Below are 15,972 nucleotides of genomic sequence, written 5' to 3' on the forward strand. Positions count from 1 at the left end.
ATCATGCTAGCTGCATTGCTATTATTACAGGTATGAGTCAGTGGCACCCAGTTTAGTGAACTTTCTGCTGTCTTCAAAGTGCTGGGCTGTGGATACATGCATTATCAGATTCACTGGATATCTCTACATTTCTCTCCATGAAAGAAATCACTGGGGGCCAGGAGTTTAGCCTAATGGTAGAGTGCTTGCCTAACATGCACAAAGACCTGGGTTCAATTCCTAGGTACCACATACATAGAAAAGACAGAAATGGTGTTGTGGCTCAAGTGGTAGAGCTCTAGCCTTGAAAAAGCCCAAGGACAGTACCCAGGCCCTGAGTTGAAGGCCCAGGCCTAGAGAAAGAAAGAAAAGAAAGAAAGAAAGAAAGAAAGAAAGAAAGAAAGAAAGAAAGAAAGAAAGAAAGAAAGAAAGAAAGAAAGAAAGAAAGAAAGAGGGGGGAGGGAGGGAAGGAGGGAGGGAAGGAGAGAGGGAAGGAGAGAGGGAAGGAGGGAAGGAAGGAGGGAAGGAAGGAGGGAGGGAGGGAGAGAAAAATCACCGGGTATTTGCAGCTCACGCCTGTAATCCTAGCTACTCAGGAGGCTGAAATGTAAGGATCCGAGTTTGAACCAGCATGTGCAATTAACCATGCGACTCTCATCTCAAAAAAACCATTCAGAAAAAGCCAGAAGTGGTGCTATGACTCAAGTGGTAGGGCACTATCCTTGAGCAAAAGCAGCTCAGGGACAGTGCCTAGGCCTAGAGTTCAAGCCTCCAGACTGGCATAAAAAAAAGGAAGTTAGAAATCAGTTTACAGGACTATGACTTAGTAATAGAGTGCTTGTACAACATGTATGAAGCCCTGAGTTCAATCCCTCTGTATCACATAAACAGAAAAAGCCAGAAGTAGCACTGTGGTTCAAGTGGTAGAGGGTAGAGTGCTAGCCTTGAGCAAAAGCAGCTCAGGGACAGTGCCCAGGCCCTCAGTTCAGTCCCCAGGATTGGGAGAGGGGGAGGGAAGAAACAAAAAGAAATCAGTTTACTAGGGGCTGGTAACCTCCACAGCCTCACCCATTCTCAGTATTATGAGAGTTTATAAAGTTTTTGATAATCTGATGAGTGTAGAATGGTATCTTAATTCATCTTCAATTTGCATTTCCCTAAATGCTGGAAACTCTTCAAACTTTCTTATATAAACTAACCAAAATATCTCTTCTGTACATTATATTGCCCATTGATTTACTGGCTTATTTTTCTTAACACTACACTTACAATAGGATAACTGGTTACAATGGACCCCAACTAGTAAATTTGGAATGTGCTGACCTAACTAATCCTTCACAATAATATAATTTAGAGTAAAAATGAGCATCATTATGGAAGTAAATACTGAGAAACCCTGACAGATTGTGTAAAGGAAGGAATATGTACAAGAATTAATGTCATTATTGCATATGAAGATGTACCTAGCTAGTCAACCACTGTTACTTACCTCCAGGGAGAAATTCCATGATTAGATAAAGGTTCCTCTTGTCCTGAAAACTGTAAAACATCTTCACCACCCAGGCACCATCTGCTTCTACCAAAATATCTCTTTCTGCTCGTATATGAGTCACCTGGATGAAAATGTGTTGAAAAAATAGTTGTAACACATTATACAGTTTTCAAGCTTCCATCCAATCTGAGTGTGCACATGCATGCCTATGCCCATACTGGGGCTTGAACTCAGGCATTGTGCTCTCATTTGCTTTTTCATTCATGTGCTGGGTTTGAATGGCAATCTTCAGATCTCAGACTCCTGAGTAGCTGGGATTACAGGCTATGAGCCACAGGCACCTGGCTTGGTTTTTTGACATTTCACTATTATGAACTCCAACCAAAAGCATGTAAGAACATATATTTGCAAACTTTTCCAGGGTAATAAAACATGGTTTACTTAAGATATCACCTAAAGAAGGGCTGCATGCTAGAATCTATACTCTTTATCTAGGAAATTCATCTTGTCCCAATACTTTCTCCTTGATTTTTCTTCCTTCCCATCAATATTCTTTCTCATCCTCTAGCTCTTCAACAGTCCATCAGGGCAAACTCTGCTAGGTCTTCCTCAAATTACACACTTTTCTTAATTTAATTTTTTATTTCATTTTATTTTGCTGCGGCCTGTACTGTGGCCCAAACTCAGGGCCTACGCATTGTTCCATAACTGTGTCATCATGGATGGCACTCTATCACAGAAGCTCCACTTCTGGCTCTTTGGTGGTTAACAGAAGATAAAAATCTGGTAGATACGCTAGGTAGCAGAGGCTCACGCCTGTAATCCTAACTACTCAGGAGGGTGGGGACCTTAGTTCAAAGCCATCCAATGTAGGAAAATATAGCAGACTCTTATGATGGACGTGAAGGTGTGGCTCAAGTGGCAGAGTGCCAGCCTTAAGCTGAAAAAGCTGTATGAGAACACAAGGCCCCGAATTCAAGACCTAGTACTGGTAAGAGTACATTTGTGCATGCATGCGCACAGCACAAGATTTTGCAATAAGCAAATTTTCAGGAAACAAATTCTGCTTCTTTGATATGGGACAGGATTAAAAGCTGCTGAATGATATCTGTTCCTTATTTTCAGTGAAGTCAAAAAAGAAATTACTTCAGAAAGCTTTTATGTGATAGACTGAGTCACTCCAAAATTCATTTTGGTAGTGAATTCCTACCATCTTGGGGCGACTTCATTTGGAGACAGGGCCTCTAAGAAAATAAGTAGGGTGTGATGGCTCACGCCTGTAATCCTGAGATCTGAGGATCAAGGTTCAAAGCCAGCCTGGGCACAAATGGACCTGAGACTCTTATCTCTAATTAACCTCTAGAAAAGAGTAAGTGGGCTTGGCTCAAGGGTAGGGTGGTAGCCTTGAGCTGAAGAGCTCTGGGACAGTGTCCAAGCAGAGTTCAAGCCCCATGACCCACAAATAAATAAATAAAATAAATAATGAAATTGTTAGAAAATAATTATGGTTAAACTGGGGTCATAGGTTGAGATTGCAATCTTTAGGAAAAGACACCAGAACTTTTCCTGTGAGTGTGTTTGCAATCTTTCTTCCTATACTCACCATGGAAGGATCCAGTCAGGAAGCCAGAACCTTCACCTTGGAGTTCCAGTTTTCACAGTAATGAGAAAGTTTCTACTATTTAAGCCACACAGCTTGTGGTATTTTGTCATCATACCCCAAGCAGACTAATGCCCAGATTATAAATATAAAGATATTTTAAATATCAGAACTGGTTGGGAGTTTGGCCTGGTGGTAGAGTGCTTGCTTAGCATGCATGAAGACCCGGGTTCAATTCCTCAGTACCACATACATAGAAAAAAAGCCAGAAGTGGTGCTGTGGCTCAAGTGGTGGAGCTCTAGACGTGAGAAAGCCCAAGGACAGTGCTCAGGACTTGAGCCCAAGGCATGCATATATATATATATATATATATATATATATATATATACTAAAAAGCACTAAATTAGAAGGCTGCAACAAATTAATAGGTTACAATTGGGTGTGGTGGTTCGTATCTGTAATCCTAGTACTTCAGAGGTTGAGGGAAAATGATCTTGGGCTCTAGGCGAGCCTGAACAATGTAATTTGACTGTATCTCAAATAATAATAATAATAATAATAATAATAATAATAATAGAGCATATAACCTAATAGATATCTTCTAAAAAACACTCCAACATAAGCACTCCCTCTAAAACAATTTCCTCCTTTGCACTGTAGCTATGAAAGAATCAATCCGTACCTGCTCTTTTTCAAGCATATCAGCTTTTCTTAATATCTTCATTGCATAGATATGACCCGTATCTTTCTTCTGGACAAGCCTCACCTAGAAAATAAACTATATATTATAAGAGTAAAACATTCACACCTATTTGTTCAAGAGTAGAAAGCAGATACCTTTTTTTTTTTTAAAAAAAAAGGAGCAATTTGCCTTTGGTAGTATTCCTAGAATTACATTTTAAAACATTTTAGGATAACATACTTTCAACAACCGTGACCAGAAGAAAAACAGCTTACCTCTCCGAAAGCTCCTCTTCCTATAACTTTCAGAGACTCAAAATCATCTAAGCCCAGCCTGGTCCTCTTGAGCCTTAAGAATTCTGTCTCCTTGCGAGCATGTTGTGATCGACGTAACTTTTTCTATACAAAAGAGGCAGTTTAAAACAAGGATTTCAAAATAAAGATAACACGGGAAAACTGAGGTAAAATATTTTAACTATTGAACACTTGTACTATAATCTACTTACCATCAAGTATTTATTAAACACTGAAAGAATAAAACAATCTTAAAACATATGTGAACATGTATCTGTGTGTTTGCTAACAAATACTCCCTTCCTCCGTCTCTCACCCACTTCTTTATGTAGTAGCCTGTCGGGATTAGCTGTCTAATTCTGGGTTTTTTGTGACAACACTTAAACTGCTTGACCACCGGCATGTGGTGTTTTCCTGATGAACAGGACCACCTGTGTGTGCTCTCCTTTAAAAGCTCATCCCCACGGGAGGTCAGGACTGCTCTCTAGCAGCCAGAAGGCTAAGAGTAGCCACTGCACTATTAAACTGACTCCAAGCTCCATTCATTGAGTGCTGGTGCCTCTATTGCTGGGGAGTTCAGGGACCCCAAAATGACTGGGATATTACACTTTCATTTATTTATTTATTTTTGTGCCAATCCTGGGGCTTCATTTTAGGGCCTGGGTACTGTCTTTGAGCTCTACCACTTGAGCCACAGCTCCACTCCCAGCTTACTGCTGGTTACTTGGACATAAGAATTTCTCAGATTTTTCTGCCCAAGCTGGCTTTGAATCAGACTCCTCAGAAAAGCCTCCCAAGATTTACAAAACTAGACCACACACAGCATGTGGCCAAGAATCATTTTTTTAATATTTCCTCTTAATTACTCTCAATCGCAATTGAGGTTTCAGTTAATTAAGATCAATCTAATTAAAATCATTTTTCATCTATATACTAACTTATTAACATAATTCATAAAAAGAATTCATCCATATATAATTCTTTTATATGCTAATTTAAGTCTAACACAAAATTCAGCTTTAGAAAAATAATTTAAGAATTCTGATAGATTTTTATTGTCAGAATATCTGTTTTGCTTCAATTCTCTTATTCCCAAAATGTCTCTTTACAACTACTGAGGTTTATGATTCCCAAAACCAGAAATTGTGGTTCCAGTGGTAGAAAAGCAGCCTTGAGTAAAAGAGCTCTGAGACGGAGTCCACGCCCTGAGTTCAAGCCCCAGGATGAGCATAGAAATAAAATAATTAGCATTAATTAGCAGCATTTTTTTAAAAGACCTGTGGTTACAACTGAAATAGACATTTTGTTGTTTAAATGTTACTTCTTCCTCACACACACACACAAAAAAAAAATTCTGGGGTTTTGATCATTTCTAGTAGAGATAACACAGAATGAAAACATACAAACTGAATTTTTTCAGACATTTGCTCATTTTCAACTGGCTCGATTCAGAAGAAAGTCACAATGTCCATAATGACTCAGAAATATTGCTCTTTAAGTCAGCCGAAATTAACAATAAGCACTATCCCTGCTCCTGCCAATTTCTTCTATAAAAGAGTTAAGTGAATTATTCAGATATTTAAGCATGTATCATATATACAATATAGTGTCAGATACCTCTAGCAATGTTAAAGATGATGAAATCAAGACATTACATCTTAGATTCAAACATCCCTGTGAAAATAAATGTTATGAGTGCAATTTAAAAACTTGGTCTAGCCAAAGGGAATAGAGAAAATAAAGGGAAAGAGAGGACACTGAGGTATGAAAAGCCACTTCACCTACCCAAGAACTGACATTCAGTAGACTGAAAATTAAATAGCCATATTCTGGAGATGGCAGACCTCAAAATGATCTCATAAGATTTCACATTACTCTATTGGTGTGTAATTTTAATAAAGTCTTCCTTTTAAGAATAGAGATGGACAAGAGAGCAGCTAAAAGGTGAGGAAATAAGAGAACTCCCTCTTACATAATCTCTGCTTGCCAAAACAGTAAGTTATGGAAACAATTACTAATTACTAATGTCCTTGTAACTCATGTTTGAAAATGTGCAGAGACTGACAAAAATTAAACAAAATACTTGGAACTGAGCAAAAAACAAAATTGTAACCAGGCACAGTGGCTCACACCTGTAATCCTAGCTACTCAGGAAGCCTAGATCTAAGGATGGTGGTTCAAAGCCAGCCAGGGCACTAAAGTTCATGAGACTCTTCTCTCCCATTAACCACTAGAAAACCAGAAGTGGTGCTGTGGCTCAAGGGGTAGAGCAGTAGCTTTGAGCTGAAGAGCTCAGGGACAATGCCCAGACCCAGGGGTAGGGTAGAAGTCTTGAGCTGAAGAGCCTGGGGACAGCGGCCAGGCCCAGAGTTCAAGCTCCACAACTGACAAAAAAAAAGTACAATTTAGGAACATTTAACTAAGGGACAGACACCTGTCTATATCCTGTGTTTGCAAGGATCCTCAAACCATCCTGATAGAAACTCAACAAGCAGGACTACCATGAAATCTCTGGGGCTGTATGTGCCAGTTTTGCTTCCATAAGAATAAAATCTTGGCCTCTACCAAGGCAGAGGTCACCTTCCTCTTCCTTCTCAGAACCCTAGTCAAGGAATGATGCTGTGTTTATTGTGCTGGAAGGTACTGCAGTGTATCTATTCTTGGATTCTCCAAAGAAATGCAAGGTGTATATGGGGGTAGGGGAGGGGAATTTTAAGACAACTATGTCTTGGTGAAGGAGATAAATAGAAAAGAGGCCCTCAAGTGCCTTCTCTTGGGTCTAGCTAAAGTCCTTTCCTCCCTCTCTCAAGGGCCACCTGAATGAGCACACTGACAAGGCTGTGGTGCCATCCCCAACATGACTTTTTCAGTCTCTGCACCTCCCCCTACCCTTCTACACCTGGGCCAACTCCTGTGCTACTGTCTCCAAGTCACTCAACATTGATTCCAAAGCCTGAAAATATTTGGACCATACTATAATTTCTTATAAAACACTACCAGTTTATTTTAAAGCCTGAAAACATATGGATTATACTATAAATTCATATAAAACAACAATATCTAACTTTTGAAAATGTACACATTGACTGCCCCCTAAGTATCCTGTGACTTTTCAGTATTATTGAGCTTTGTGTACAAAAATCATTTAATTAAAAAAAATTTAATGTCAAAACAAAACAAAACAAAAAAAACTTGGTCTAGGCCAGGAGTTTGGCTTAGTCGTGGAGTGCTTGCGTAGCATGCATGAAGACCGGGGTTTGATTCCTTGGCCTTGAGCTCAAGCAAAAAAAAAACAAACAAAAACAACTTGGTTTAGCAGGGCGCCAGTGGTTCATACCTGTAATCCTAGCTACTCAAGGAGGCTGAGATTTGAGGATCATGGTTCAAAGCCAGCCTGGGCACCAAAATCCATGAGACTCTCATTGCCAATTAATCACTAGGGAACCAGAAGTAGTGCTCTGACTCAAGTGGTAGAGAGCTAGCCTTGAGTTGAGGGACACTGCCCAGGCCCAGAGTTCAAGTCCCACAACTGACAAAACAAAAGAAACTTTAATGGTCTTTTGATACCATAAGAGTACTGTGGTAAATTTAGACAACAATAAAACAGAACATTTTTTGTAAAACATCAGATGATAGCTGGGTACTAGAGGCACACAATCTGTAATCCTAGTACTCAAGAAACTAAGATCTGGGGATCCTATTTCAAGGCCAGCCTGGGAAGAGACGTCTGTGAGACTCTTATATCCAAATAACCAGCAAAAAATGGAAAGCAGAGGTGTTGCTCAAGTGGTAGGTGACTAGCCTTGAGTTACATAGCTAAATGAAGCCTTGAGTTCAAACTCCAGTACAGACAGACACAGACACACACACACACAAACATAAATCAGGTAATAAGGAGAATTAACATTAAAATGAAACAATCATTTTCCTAAGAGATGTACAGATTTACTAGGTTTGTGTTGAGAGATTATACTGGGCTTTGAATCTATAAAATGCAATTAAAGCTACAATTATACATAAGAACTAAGATAGATTCTACATCAACTACAATCAACTGCAAGAATTTTCTTTAAGTTCTTTTTACTAAGATATTGATGGTGTGCCCGAAAGTATTTGCAGCCTTAACGGACTTTGTTTTCAAATTTAAGGCTATGACTACTTGAACAAACCACATGGGGGCAGTATAGTATCATGTTCTCCAAGAATATAGCAAAAAATAAAAAAAGGTTTTGCTTTGTTGATGTAAGTAAATAAATACACCACATTTGAAAGGTAATTTTTAATCACCCCCCCCTTTCTCTCCAGATTATAAAAACAGTACAGGCCTAGCCTAGTGGTTCATACGTGTAATCTTAGTTACTCGGAAAGGTGAGATCTAAAGATGCCTTCCTGCGCATGAAAGTCCATGAGACTTACTTCCAATTAACCCCAAAAAGCTAGGAGTAAAGGTGTGGCTCAAGTGGCAGCATGCCAGCCTTGTGGGAAAAAAAAAAACAAATGAGACTAGCACATCCTGAGTTCAAGCCCCAGTTGTACCATTTCAGAACATGTACTAAAAGTCTACAGACAGGACTCGACCAAATCAATGCTGACGGTGTACACTGGAATATCTGACAGCTTCTATAATGTGGCCATCAACAATACTTACAAAGTTTTGAATACAAACAGTACATACCAAAAAGGAAGTGTCATCATTCTATGGATCATGTAATACCGTAATGGGAATTAATTATCTGTAATATTACATGAGTTCAAAAACAAATTCTATCTCAAGATTATTTTTTCCAGTACTGGGCCTTGAACTCAGGGCCTGGGCACTGTCCTTGGGATTTCTCAAGGTTAGGACTCTACCATTTGAGCCAGAGCACCATGACTGGCTTTTTTTCTATGTATGTGGTACCAAGGAATCAAACTCAGGTCTTCGTGCATGCTAGGCAAGCACTCTACCACTAGGCCAACCTCCCAGCCCCAAGACAGTCCTGGGCTTGGGCTTTCTCAAGGCTAGCACTCTACCACTTGAGCCTCAGCACCACTTCCAGCTTTTTTCTATATACGTGGTACCAAGGAATCGAACTTGGGTCTTCATGTATGCTAGGCAAGCACTCTACCACTAGGCCAACCTCCCAGCCCCAAGACAGTCCTGGGCTTGGGCTTTCTCAAGGCTAGCACTCTACCACTTGAGCCTCAGCACCACTTCCAGCTTTTTTCTATATATGTGGTACCAAGGAATCGAACTTGGGTCTTCATGTATGCTAGGCAAGCACTCTACCACTAGGCCAAACTCCCAGCCCAAGAGTTTTGTTTTTTATAGTATACTCAGGAAGCTGTTAATCAACTAGGTAGTGATTCCCTGTCATCTAGCAAATAAAGTCTACGTTTCTTAGTTAATTATTCTAAGGACAGCTTTCCACTAGTGCTATCAACTTACATTGACATGTTCACATGTAATTATATATACATATAATTTTGCTTTTTACTTGTCTACAATACTAAAAGTCAGAAGTGGATCTGTGGCTCAGGTGGTGGAGTACTAGCTCTGAACAGGCCCCAAGTTCATTTCTTAGAACATCACCATCCTCCCTCAAAAAAAAAGCCAGAAATGAAGGTATGGTTCAAATGGTAGAGTACCAACCTTGAGTGAAAAAGCCAAAGGATGACATGAGGCCTTGAGTTGAAACCTCAGAATTGGCACCACGTGAGCCACAGATCCACTTCTGACTCTTTTAGTAGTTAAGTGGAGATAAGAGTCTGATAAAATTTCCTGCCCCAGCTGGCTTTGAACCACAATCCTCAGATCTCAAGACTCCTAAGTAGCTAGTATTACAGGTGTAAGTCACAAACACTTGGCTTACTCCTGGCTTTTTGATGATTAATTGGAGATCATATGTGTGTGTGTGTGTGTGTGTGTGTGTGTGTGTGTGTGTCTATATATATATATATATATATATATATATATATATCACAAGTTGGGCTCTGGTGGTTCATGTGGTAGAGTGCTGGCCTTGAGCAAAAGAACTGAGGGCTGGAGTCCAGGCATTGAGTTAAAGTCTTATGACAGAAGGAGGAGGAGGAGGTGGAGGAGGAGGGAGGGGGGAAGGAGGGAGGGGGGAGGAGGAAGGAGAAGAAGGAAGGGGGAGCAAGGAGGAGGAGCAAGGAAGAGGAGCAAGGAGGAGGAGGGAGGAGGAGGAGAGAGGAGGAGGGAGGAACAGGGAGAAGAGGAAGGAGGAGGAGGAGGAGGAAGAGGAGGAGGAGGAGGAGGAGGAGGAGGAGGAGGAGGAGGTGGAGGAGGAGGAGGAGGAGGAGGAGGAAGAGGTGGAGGTGGAGGAGGAGGCCGCCGCCTCACAGATTCGTCTGCCCAAGCTGGCTTAAGGCTTAATCCTCAGATCTCAGCCTCCAGAGTAATTACAAATAGGTGTGAGCCACCAGCTTCCAGCTTCTGCTTCTATTAAAGATTGCTATATCCTACAGTGTATACATATTTATTGCTGGCTTTTCTTCTTAATTTTTGGCCATGCTAGGGATGGACATAATAAGCAAAGATTGTATCATGAACTATCCCTCTAGGACTATAACATAGACACACATTTTTTTTACATAATTGCACACACAAACAAGCATATGTGTTACTGAAGGAGACAGTATAAAAATCCCTTTTTAAAGCTTTACGTTTATTAAAATATATAAGGCACATTTTATTTCAGGTTTATTTGTAATATTCCTTGAGCCTGAAATCAGTATAAGGAAGGAAGGACAGAGGAAGAGGGGAGAGAAAGAATACTGTAAATAACATTCACCAAATATATATTGCTGGATTTTTTTTAAATACTGCCTCTTTATAAAGGTGGCTAGGATTGCAACAAGCAAGCCCATATTCAAATGATGAAATCATTAAAGCTGCAAAAGAATTAAAAGTTATACAAGTACTAAGCTATAAAACCAGCTGACTGATAAAATCACTGGGATTATTTTTTGTACATGTATAAAAACATCACTTTACCTCTTCATCTGCCAATCCTTCTTCCTCCATGGCCACTTCTAATTTCTTCTGCCTTTTTAAAAGAAAAGACAGTTAAAATTTTACATGTATTCTTATTTCTGTTTAAGAAATATATTGGTCAGAGTGTGCACGAAGCCCTGAGTTGCATTCCTCAGTATGTACACAGATTCCACGTATGCAGAAAAAGCTGCGAGTGGCTCTGTGGCTCAAATGACAGAGCACTAGCAAAAAGTGTCCAAGGACAGTGCTCAGGCCCCAAGTTCAAGCCTCAGAACTAGCATTAAAAAAAGGGAAAGAAAGACATATATTTATTATTTAAGCTAACCACTTTGTATGCTCGGCTAAAAAGAAGCTTTCAAACTGAATCAAGATTCAAGTGTTTACAAAGAATAGTTTCTCAGGAAGGAGTTTGTGGTAGAGTGCTCGCCTAGCATACACAAAGACCCGAGTTTGATTCCTTGGTACCACATACATAGAAAAAGTTGGAAGTAGTGCTATGGCTTAAGTGGTAGAGCTCTAGCTGTGAGAAAGCTTAAAGACAGTGCTCAGGCCCTGAGTTCAAGCCCCAGGACTGGCCAAAAAAAAAAAAAACCGAACCTATAGTTTCTCAAGATACAAGCTTTTGATGGGTACCAGTGGCTCATGCTTATAATCCTACCTACTCCGGAGGGTGAGATCTGAGGATCCTGTTCAGTTTGAAGCCAGTCTAGGTAGTGTGAGACTCTTACCGACAATTACCCACTCAAAAACTGGAACTGGAACTATGACTCAGGGTGGTGAAGTGCTAGTCTTCAGTGAGAGCTCAGGGACATAGCTCAGGCCCTGAGTTCAAGCCCCATGACCAACAACAATTTATCATACAGGCAAAAGATGCTCTGTGTGCATGTGCATGTGTGTGTTCATACTGGGAAGTAAGCTCAGAGCCTGGGCACTGTCCCTAATACTTTTCACTCTACTACTTGAGCCACTGGCTTTTTGCTGCTGAAGTAAAGAATGTCAAGGGACTTTTCTCTCCGACTGACTGTGAACTGGGATCTACAGATCTCAGCCCCTAAGTAGCTAGGCAAGTGGAAAGTGCTCTACTACTTACAGATGTAGGTAGCCCAAATCACCATTTTATTTTTGCCAGTCCTGAGCCTTGAACTCAGGTCTTGAGCACTGTCCTTGAGCTTTTTCTCAAGGCAAGAACTCTACCACTTGTGCCACAGCACCACTTCCAGCTTTTCCTGTGTATATAGTACCATGGAATCGAACCCGGGTCTTCATGCATGCTCGGCAATCATCACTCTATCACTAGGCCAAACTCCCAGCACCCAAATCATCATTTCTAAACTTCCCCCTGCATAAATATTAGTTAATAAAGATGACTAATGTTTTAATAGGAAAATTACTATTCCTTCAAGCTTATACTAGTAGAGGTAGGTAATGATGTTGAAAGCATATATTTTAAGGTAGCTATCCTTTCTTGTGTTTGAATCATGATTTCAACACTTACTCAAGGATAGATGTTCAGTGTAACAGGTATATTTAATTTTATTAAAATTCTTTAGAAACTGGAAGGCCATTTTGGCATATACTCAGAATATTTGCTTTTTGGGCTAGGAGTTTGGCCTAGTGGTAGAGTGCTTGCCTAGCAGGCACAACGACCCTGGTTTGATTCCTCGGTAGCACATACAAAGAAAAAAGCTGGAAATGGTGCTGTGGCTCAAGTGGTAGTGTTCTAGCCTTGAGAAAAACCCAAGGATAGTGCTCCGGCCCTGAGCTCAAGCCCAGGACTGAGGGGGAAAAAAGCTGAAAGTGGAGCTGTGGCTCAAGCAGTAGAGGGTTAACCTTGAGTGAAAAAACTCAAGGCCTGTAAGAAAACACTAGAAATTAAAGCCAATCCTGTTGAAGCAGGCTTCTGAATGAAAATACAAAGAGATATACCACAATTTTAGAGCTTGAAAAGGTTTATTTAAGACTCAAACTGACAAGAGATATAAATATGAAGAGTGCACACTGGGTTCACAGAAAATTATTTTGTAAAAATATAACTAGATGCAGTGTCAGGGCAGAAAAATTAAGTCAGCAGGCAACTATCTATTATCTGTTAGTGACAGGTAACAGATTAGATCTGTTAGTGAAAGATAAGCTTACTGTCCAATCACAGGGTAGGTTTGCTTCCTTGTTTCTTTCCCTTTTTCTTTCTTACTTTCCATTTCCTCCCTTCCTCCCTCCTTTATTCCCTAGCTCCTTCCCTCCTTCCTTCCACCAGTCCCTCCCTCCCTTTCTCCTTCCCTCCTTTACTTCTTCCTTCATCCCTTCCTCCTTTCCTCTCTCCTTCAACCCCCTCTCTTTAAGCTGTTTCATCACCAAGCCCTCAAACTCACAATTCTCCTACAGCCTTATGGAGGTTCACCAACACACCCAGCACAGTTTGTTTACATGTGACCAGTATTTTATATACCTGGTTTCCCTCTCTTCATGCTGAACAATCAGGTTGCTGTAAAAGTTTTCCAGTGTGAGCTTGGCTACAGTTACTCTTTCCCGGGTATGGTTGCTCATAGGAAAGGAGGCTGCAGTCCCTGCCATCATTGCCATAGTAATAGACACTAAAAGGACATATTAAAAACAAATTATTCAATAGGAAGGAAAAAACTTTTCTATAACAAGTTCTAGAAATGCTTAACTTTACCTACATTAGATTTAAATAAAAATCTAACAGTCAATGAAAAGAGAGGCATTATTCACAAAGCAAAAAAAAATGTATTAATTTTGAGCCAGACACAGTGACTCATGCCTATAGTCCCAGCTACTCAGGAGATCTGAGGATCACAATTCAAAATCAGCCCACGCAATAAAGTCTGTCAGACTCTTCACCAAGTAACCACCAATAGAGCCAAAAGCTGAACTGTAGTGCAAGTTGTAGAGTGCTCAGCCTTGAGCAAAAAATTCAGGGCCTACATCCAGGCTCTGAGATTAGGGCCAGCACACAAAAGACAGAAAAATTCCTATTTTTTTATCGGTGGTGGGACTTGAACTCTGGGCCTGGGGACTGTCCCTGAGCTCTTCAGCTCAAGGCCCTACCCCTTGAAGCCACAGCACCACTTCTGATAAAAAGTCTCATGGATTTTTGTGCCCGGGCTAGCTTTGAATCGTGATCCTCAGATCTCAGCCTCCTGAGTATCTTGGATTCCAGGCATGAGCCACTGGCACCCAGCCAAAAATTAATTTTTTATTTACAGAAACAGACTTAATTACAGTAAAGAAATAGCAGTGGAAATCTACATAAAATATAGGCATTGATATACAGAAACTTTCAATTGCATTAAAAAGAATTTTGTCAATCTACTTGGCTGATTTCTTGATTACTAAATAAAATCTTTAAGATGTGCCTAATAGCTATGGTTATTGCTCCTGTAAATGTAAATCTCCTATCTGGGTGTCAATAATCCTAGCTTCTCAGGAAGCTGAAACCTTGAGGATCAAGGTTCAAAGCATCCAGGTGGAAAGTTTGTGAGACTCTTATCTCCAATTAACCACCAAAAAAGCTAGATATGGAGCTGCTACTGAAGTGGTAGAAGGCTAGCCTTGAGTGAAAAAGTTAAGCAACAGTGCCCAGGCTCTGAGTTTAAGCTCTAGTACTGGCACCAAAACATTTCCTATTATGTATAATTATATATATATATGTGTGTGTGTGTGTGTGTGTGTGTGTGTGTGTGTGTGTGTGTGTGTGTATCCAAGTAGATTCTGCCTCATGGGGGTCTATGTCACACACATACATACACACACACACATATACACACACACACACACACACATGTATATCCTAAGTAGATTCTGCCACATAAACCCCATGACACATATTATGTCAACTATATAAGCAAGTATCAGTCTAAAACTATTTCTACAGGTATACACTTTAGAAGAAACTACTAGTAGGAATTGGCTTCTCTAAATGAGGTCAAGACTGCCCTTTTTATTCTGAATTATGTCATTCCTGACAGTGCCTCACAAAAAGTAGCATAGTTCTCTAAACTCTGAAGTCCATCTTGTTTTCTAAAGAAATGCAAATGCTCTTAAGAATCAGGCAGGAGCCAGCAGGGTGGCTCATGCCTGTAATCCTTGCTACTCAGGAGGCTGAGATCTGAGGATCAAGGTTCAAAGCCAGCCTGGGCACAAAAGAACCTGAGACTCTTAACCTCTAGAAAATGGGAAGTGAGCTTGGCTCAAGGATAGGATGGTAGTCTTGAGCTGAAGAGCTCATGGACAATGTCGAGGCCAAGTTCAAGACCTATGATGCTGCCCCCCCCCACCCCGAGCCAAGGAATCAGGCAGGAATCACACATATATGAACCAGTCAGGTTAACAAGTAAGTTCTATAAGCATAAACTATATACAATGGCAACGCTTCCCACTTCTTCCTGAAAACAAATCATGGCAACACTTCCCCTTCCATCCTTAGAACAAAGGCTAACAACACTTCCCATTTCAGCCTTAAGGACATGTCATGGAAACACTTCCCATTTCTTCCTCAGAATAGCCATGTGAAGCAGGACAATAGCAGAGAAGTCACAAAGCCAGGCTGTGAAATCAGGACTCCAGCTTGCCTTTAGGCTTATCCGCCACTCTGTCACCACTCACTTCTGTCCCAACATCCCTGAGGTACTCCTGTCCCTAAGCCCTCCCATGACATAACCCTACACCAGTCACATCCACTTTCTCTGCAGGCACCCAGCTGAACCTCTATGTCCCTGTGGTGACTTCTCAACATCTCTACCAGACCCCTCTGTCACTCTTCATTTCTGCCCATGTATCTCAGGTACCACTGCTTAAGGCTACCACTCCGTTTCTCTCGCCAAACTAGAAACTTCCCTGAGTAACAACATTTTCTCCTTTGTCTTGGAACATCGACTATAAGATCAACATCCATTTCTTTCTCTTTTTGT

The 15,972-nt window shown here is 40.7% G+C and overlaps 1 protein-coding gene across 1 annotated transcript in view; it reads right to left on the reverse strand.

Moving 5' to 3' along the window:
• Positions 1–15,083, reverse strand: part of LOC150066344 (serine/threonine-protein kinase 38-like) — a 28,888-nt gene extending 13,805 nt beyond the window's left edge. The window contains exons 1-6 of the mRNA XM_090320098.1: positions 15,063–15,083; positions 13,491–13,635; positions 11,045–11,096; positions 4,030–4,152; positions 3,755–3,838; positions 1,469–1,592 (exon numbers count right to left, since the gene is read on the reverse strand). Of these exons, the coding sequence (XP_090176224.1) occupies positions 1,469–1,592; positions 3,755–3,838; positions 4,030–4,152; positions 11,045–11,096; positions 13,491–13,635; position 15,063 (529 nt within the window). The 5' untranslated portion in view covers positions 15,064–15,083. The remainder of the gene's footprint in view (positions 1–1,468; positions 1,593–3,754; positions 3,839–4,029; positions 4,153–11,044; positions 11,097–13,490; positions 13,636–15,062) is intronic.
• Between the last annotated feature and the right edge of the window lie 889 nt (positions 15,084–15,972).

The sequence above is a fragment of the Megascapheus bottae genome, chromosome 2, assembly GCF_031878675.1.
Source record: "Megascapheus bottae isolate mThoBot1 chromosome 2, mThoBot2.hap1, whole genome shotgun sequence".
In the NCBI taxonomy this organism is placed as follows: Eukaryota; Metazoa; Chordata; class Mammalia; order Rodentia; family Geomyidae; genus Megascapheus; species Megascapheus bottae.